Here is a 7,053-nt window from a genome sequence, read left to right as displayed (position 1 = left end):
GAGCAGCTTCTTAGCTTCCTTCTGGATGCATGCCTTGGGGGGCGGGGTACGAAAGGAAAGAAACAGCTTCCCAGCATCCTTTGGGAGTGCAGGCTCTGGGAGAACGGGGGCGTGCGTGACGTCTAACTTCCTGCCGAAGGTGAACACTCTCTCACTAGTGAGCAGCGTCCCAGAGTCCTTCGGGAGAGCAGGCCGTGGAGGGCGGAAGGAAGATGGCTGGTAAGAAGAACGTTCTGTCGTCGCTGGCGGTTTACGCGGAGGATTCGGAGCCCGAATCAGACAGTGAGGCTGGAGTGGAAGCGGCTGCAAGTGTGATAGCAATAGAGGAAAAAGGAGGCTTAGTGTCTGAAGCCTATGGAGATGATGACTTTTCTCGACTTGAGGGAGATCAAGATGGCTACGAAGAAGGAGACGAAGAAAACAGCAGACAATCGGAAGATGGCGATTCAGAGACTGAAAAGCCCGAGGCTGATGCCCTAAAGGAGTTTGCAGAACTGGAGAAGAGAGATCCTCAGGAGCTGGTTGCTTCCTTCTCTGAGAGAGTCAGGAACATGTCTCCTGATGAGATTAAAATTCCCCCAGAGCCACCTGGCAAATGCTCAAATCACCTCCAGGACAAGATACAGAAACTATATGAGCGGAAAATAAAGGAAGGGATGGACATGAACTACATCATTCAGAGGAAGAAGGAATTTCGGAATCCCAGCATCTATGAGAAGCTTATCCAGTATTGTTCGATTGATGAACTTGGCACCAATTATCCCAAGGATATGTTTGATCCTCATGGATGGTCTGAGGACTCTTACTATGAAGCATTAGCTAAAGCACAGAAGATTGAAATGGACAAATTGGAAAAAGCCAAAAAGGAGAGAACAAAAATTGAGTTTGTGACAGGTACCAAAAAAGGCACCACAAGTAATGCCACAGCCACAGCAATCACCTCAGCCAGCACCGCATCCAGCACCGGGGCTACAGATGCTCAGAAAAGAAAGAGTAAGTGGGATTCTGCTATCCCAGTGACTACAATAGCCCAGCCTACAATCCTTACCACAACAACTCCCCTGCCAGCCGTTGTCACAGTGACAACCAGTGCTAGTGGCTCCAAAACTACTGTCATCTCAGCTGTCGGCACCATTGTGAAGAAAGCCAAGCAATGATAGATACGTTGACCATATATTTTCCTTGAGGGACAATTCCCCGGGGACCTTGCCACAACTATGAACCTTAGGTGTGGAATCCCGCCTTGGATGGACGATTATATGCCCTCACTGGACTAAGAGTTTCCAAAGAGTTTCCCATCCCTAAAAAAAATCCTCTTTCTTGTCTTAGTAAGAGAATCTTGTTCAGTCATCCAGAAGAATCCTTATGCCCATCAGGGTAGTAAAATTGCAAGAATTGGATATAATACTAATTTTTTTTAAATAATATTATATGGTGCTTGTAAGTTTGCAGAGCACTTTACAAATTTGTCATTTTAAGCTCTCAAAAATGCTGGGAGGTGGATGCTATTATTATCTCCATTTTACAAATCAAGCATCTGAGGCAGGCAGAAGTTAAGTGGCTTGTCTAGGTTCAAACAATTAGTAAATAGTATGAAATAGTATTAGAATTGCATTTTATTTCAAAATTTTAGGTCTTCATTTTCCATAATTTCAAACATGTTTGTATGTTTTATGCTTTTATTCTGTTCTCATTGTAGTTATTAAATAATATTGCCTGTTTTCTGAATGTGTCATATCTCCATGCTTTCCCCACTTATCCTTCAAGTAAAGACTCTGTGAGGGCAGGCCAGATGCCTTTACCTTTTTATCTATCCCCAATAACTGTGACATAATTTTCCATATGAACTTGAATAAGGAGAGAATGCCACATAAGGAAATGACCTCCAACATTGCAGAGAAACACCTCTAAGATTGGGGGCACTGAAAGTTAAGGGACTTAGCAGAAATGTATAGCCAAGGGGACTGCATAATACAGGGAAAAGAATGCTAGCTTTAATGTCATAGTATCTGAGTTACTCTGAGCACTATCACCTCTGTGACCTTGAAAAAGTCAAAACCCCCATAGACCGTATTTTTCATCTCTATAAAGTGAAGGAATTAGACTAGAGGGCCTCAGTAGTCTCTGTACACTCTAATTTCTTGCTTTTATCCTACTGGATGGCATAAAGTAGGTGTCCTATAGGTAACAGAAACTCAGTGTGTTCAAAACTTTCATTATGAATTCATTATCTTATCTTTTGTCTCCCAACTTTCCCTCGGCCAGATAGGATGCTGTCATTCTCCCAGTCCTAAGCTCACAAATTAGATGTCAGCCTCAATTCCTCTGATCCATTCATATGCAGCCTGTTGCTTAGTCTGTTGATTTTACCTTTGTATCATCTCTCATCTATTCCCTCTTCTCTGTTCTGATCTTGGTACCAACCTAGTGCAGGCCCCATCATATCTCACCTGGACTGCTGTAATATCCTGTTGATGAGTCTGCCTGCCTGAAGTTTTTCCCCATTCCAATCTATCTTCTACTCAGTTGTCAAAATGATTTTCCTAAAGCATGTTACCCTCTACTCAGTAAATTCCAGTGGTTTCCTGTCACCTCCAAGATCAAATATAAAATTCCATGTTGCACTTTAAAGCCCTTTATAACCTGTGCACATTCTCACACATGTGCAGACACCTTTCTAGTCTTACACCTCACCCATACACAATTTGTAGTGATACTGATTTCTTGCTTTTTCCCCCACAAATACTCCATTTCCCTTCACTGGCTAAATACTATACTTGGAATGTTTTCCCTCCTTCTGTCCATTTCCAAGCCTCCTTCATATATCTCAGGTAAAATTAAGTTTTGCAAGAAGCTTCCCCCTATCTGCCTTGATGCTTCTATTATTTCCAATTAATCTCATATATATCTTACTTGTACACATTTATTTATATGATGTCTTTCCCTTCTCCCTCATTTGACTGTGAAAGCCCTGAAAAGCGTGACTATCATTTTCCTTTGTATCTCCAGGGCTAAGTAGGTACTTCATAAATATTTATTCATTGTGATCTTTGTTTCAGAGAGAAGACTCAAACCAAGTCTTCTTGACTAGTTAGCATTTAATAACTAGCATCCCTGGAAGGAGGAATTATATATGCATATACATATGTATAAATGCATATATATGTATGTATGTATACATATATACATAACATTTACATACATATGTGTGTATATATGTGCACCTGTGTATAATTTTACATGCTATAAAGTTTAATGTGTACTTTTAATATTTTTCCATAATTTTGAGACTAAACAATCAAACTCTCTGACTGGCAGTATGTCATTTTCCGAAGTATAAAGGTTCAAACTGGAAATTGACCATTTGGCTCTCCAAACAGGTTGAAACAGGTTCCAGCATACCCTTTCTCCATCCAAGGTCTGACCTGACCTGAAGGAAGTGATATTAAAGTGAGCCATAAGAGTAAAATCTTTTAAAAGCAGAAGTGGAGGAGGAGGTCAATGTATTCCAACCATGTAAGATAGCCTGTAGAAAAAAAGGGAGGGCTCTGGAAAGACATTAAAGAGAGAATGAAAATTCTCTGTCTTTGAGGAGCTCCTAAATCTTTCTAGACGACAGAGGATTACCATTCAAGAAATCAATACCAAATCATTTATTTGATCTTTCAGTACCATCATGACCGCATTAGAAATGGCTGCTAAAAATATCTTCCCTTTCTGTCACATCAAGATGGTATGAGGATCACATGAAATAATAGGTTCTAGGAGAGAACTCAGAGATGATACCATTCAGCTTCTTCAGAGGAGGAAACTAAGACAGACTGGGAAAGCGATTTGTCCATGGTCATAAAGATGGTGTGGCTGAGCATGTTAACTATTTCTCCAAACTTTGTCTCAAATTGAAAATTTGAATTTAAAAAAAAAAAAAAATGCTATCTCTGCATTTATCCAAACAATTCCTAAGAGAATTGAGGCCCCAGAGGTTAATTAACTTGGCTGAGGTCACATAGGCAGTAAGCAAAGAAGCAATGAATAATTTGTATCCAAGCCCTCTGATTCCAATCCCAGCACACTCCAGTGCCTGACAATGCTTTATGAAAGGAATGTTGACAGAACAAGACTAAGGGCAGAACTGAAGTAAAATGAAGTCATTATGTGATGTTTTCTTAAAGCCTGCAAGCAACATTCATGAAATACCATATCTGATGAGTTATTTTCTGATCATTCATCCATTCATTCATTCAACAACTAAATTAAATATATAATTGCATGGAGAATTCATATTCTTCACATTGCAAAGGAAGAATAATGTAAAACCATTGGCAACCCAGCCAAAACTATCTTCCTGTAGTAATTTTTAAGGTCCAACAAAACAAGATCTGTTTCTTATTTAAATTCTGTGTCTCTCCTGCCCTGTCCAGGATCAATGCTTAATAAATGCTTGTTAAATTTAATTGAATTGAATGCAGGCTGGTGACACTAGCCTTGAAGTCTTTCCTGAGCACTAAACTAGCAACTATTCAATTCACCATGGAAAATATTGGAGAAAATGAATTAGAATATGTATATTTAAACATGAGTTTCTTCTTTCTTTTTTTTTTCTTATTAAAAACTCCTTGTAACAAGTATAGTCAAGCAAAACAAGTTCTTACATTGGCACACCCAAAAATGTGTTCCATTCTACATATTTAATCCATAACTTCTTAAAAAGAGGTGAGTAGCATTCTTCACAGTAGGTCTAATGAGGTTCTAGTGGCAGAGAGTTGTGTGAATCTCCTTTTGGTCGGTGCAGGTCCTTTGAAAAAATTCACAAAGCTTTAGGTGGCAAAAAAGGGAAGATTATTGTTGGATGAGAAGCCAGCTTTGCTAGAAAGACTGACTTCTTCGGTGGCAAAGTCCTGGCAGAAAAATAAAAAAAGGTTTTTCACTAAGAAGAGTGTCTTCTCAGTGGACAAGAGTGCTGGCAGGCAGCTATCCTCTACTCCAGACTTCTACAATGATCAGAAGTTTCAAAATAATTCTTTAAAAGGAAAATCTGAGGCTCAGGTTTCAGGTTGAAAAGAAAGCCAATGTCCTTAGGCCTAGATCTCCAATTGAATGGAAATCTATTCTAAGGCTTCCTGAATGAGGATCCAGCTATCAAGGGAGGAGGGGGGTGATTTGCCTTAGAAAAGGCCCAGACGGATGACACCACTTAACTTGTGTGGAGAGATATGCTTTCCAGGAGAGCCCAAGACTCAAATCTCCCATCTTTACAGATCAAAGGGTACACAATTTTAGAGCATTCATTTTATAGATCAAATCAAAAGGGAACACAGTTTCACATGCCCATCATGTCCATTAGAGTCATGATTGGTCATTATATTGATCAGAATTCTTCATTATCAAAATTGTTGATTTTTTACAATATTATGGTACAGGCTGTTATCTTGGTTTTGCTCACTTCATTCTGCATCAGTTTATATAAATCTTCTCAGGTTCTCTCTAACCATCCTTTGCACCATTTCTTATGGCATATTAGTATTCCATTTTACTCATATACCATATTTTGTCCTACTATTACCCTATGTCATAGTAATTTAGTTTTTTAGAGAGGCCATCAACAATGTATTACAAAGGCATTCAATGAAACCTAAAATTCTACCAAAACATATAGTGACTTTTCCAGATCATCTGGAAGATCATCTCTTCAACAAAATCAAACCGATTACACAGAATTTAATCACTTTTATTGAGCCTGTTGGGGTGATACTTTGCCTTTTGAATCCTACAAACATGAATTAGGTGATAATTAATGCATGTGTTAAATGTTGGACACAAAAGTAGATTCAGCACATCCTTGACCTCAATACTTGTTCATTTCTGTGGTGTTACAAAGTCAAAGAATTTCAGCCTTAGAAGGACTTCAGTCAGCTAGTCCAATATACACTTGGGGGTGTTGAAGAACAATTCTCTCTATAGGAGACCAAAAAATTGATTATGTAATGTAATGTTCAGGCTAGCTTTCTGGAGAGCCTTGGGATAGCCTTAGTCTCAGCAGAATAATCACCACAAGAATAGTCAGGAATAAAGTCCAAATCTTTATTGTCCCCTTCGCAGTCTGTATCTTTCATAGTTTGACCCAGTCTCCTCTGCCAGCATTCTGCTGGTCTGCCAGTCTGATCTTAGTGCAGGAAGCAGGAAAGCCACCACCAGGATGATCAAAGATAAAATCTCTGTGGCTGATTTTGTCCACAGTTTAAATACTCTGTTACAATTATATCCAAAGTAGAACTATTACATCACCATGCTAAGTACCAAGTATATGTAAACTAGATAACCATTGTCTCATCAACTCCACTGAGTTAACACCTTGTTTGAAGTATACTTCTTCATGTATACTTCTCCAAAGTTCTGCCCTCTACAATGTAAGCTTTGGCTTCAAGGCCTCCAATGAAGAAAAAGCCATAACTTTTCAAGCCTTTTTAATTGTTAAACTTTTGCTGATTTGTTTTGGTCTCAATATCTTCTTCACAACTTCTTGCTATTGTTCCTAAGTCTGCCTTCTGGGGCCAAGCAGAACCAGCCAAATCCCTCTTTAACTTTCAGCCTTTCAAATACTTTGAGGCAGGTTTACGTTAGGCCCTACCTGTTCCCTTCTCAAAGTAAAATATCTATCAAACAATTCTCATGTGAAATGAACTCAAGAATCCAGCCTATTCTGGGTTTTCTTCTCTGAATACCTTCCAGCTTATCAGTACTGATCCCTTATATATGCATTCATAAAGCAATTAGTCAAGTTTTCACCTAACAAGGTTAAAAGATAGTAATGCTGTCAACTTCTATATTCTTGAATGTTAAGCCTCTCTAAAAGCAGCTGAAGAAGTATTTCTTTTGTTGTCACATCATATTGTTGACCCTTATTGAACTTGAAGTCCGCCGAGACTCCCATATCACTTTTTCAGACAGATGGTAGGCCAACTGTTCTTCTGCCATATATTTATGAAGCTGATGTCTATAAGTCAAAAACTTTTTCTTGTATTTCATTTATTCTCCTTTACCCTTTTCCTTTCC

At 38.9% G+C, this 7,053-nt stretch overlaps 1 protein-coding gene across 1 annotated transcript; it reads left to right on the top strand.

The window, feature by feature from the left end:
* Window positions 1-212: 212 nt before the first annotated feature.
* Window positions 213-1,289, top strand: LOC127538924 (SAP30-binding protein-like). The gene has a single exon (XM_051962818.1). It carries the CDS (start codon window positions 213-215, stop codon window positions 1,155-1,157), a length of 945 nt encoding a protein of 314 aa, XP_051818778.1. The 3' UTR covers window positions 1,158-1,289.
* The last annotated feature ends 5,764 nt before the right edge of the window (window positions 1,290-7,053 follow it).

Source organism: Antechinus flavipes, chromosome 1, assembly GCF_016432865.1.
Source record: "Antechinus flavipes isolate AdamAnt ecotype Samford, QLD, Australia chromosome 1, AdamAnt_v2, whole genome shotgun sequence".
NCBI lineage: Eukaryota > Metazoa > Chordata > Mammalia > Dasyuromorphia > Dasyuridae > Antechinus > Antechinus flavipes.
This window is presented reverse-complemented; position numbering and strand designations above follow the sequence as displayed.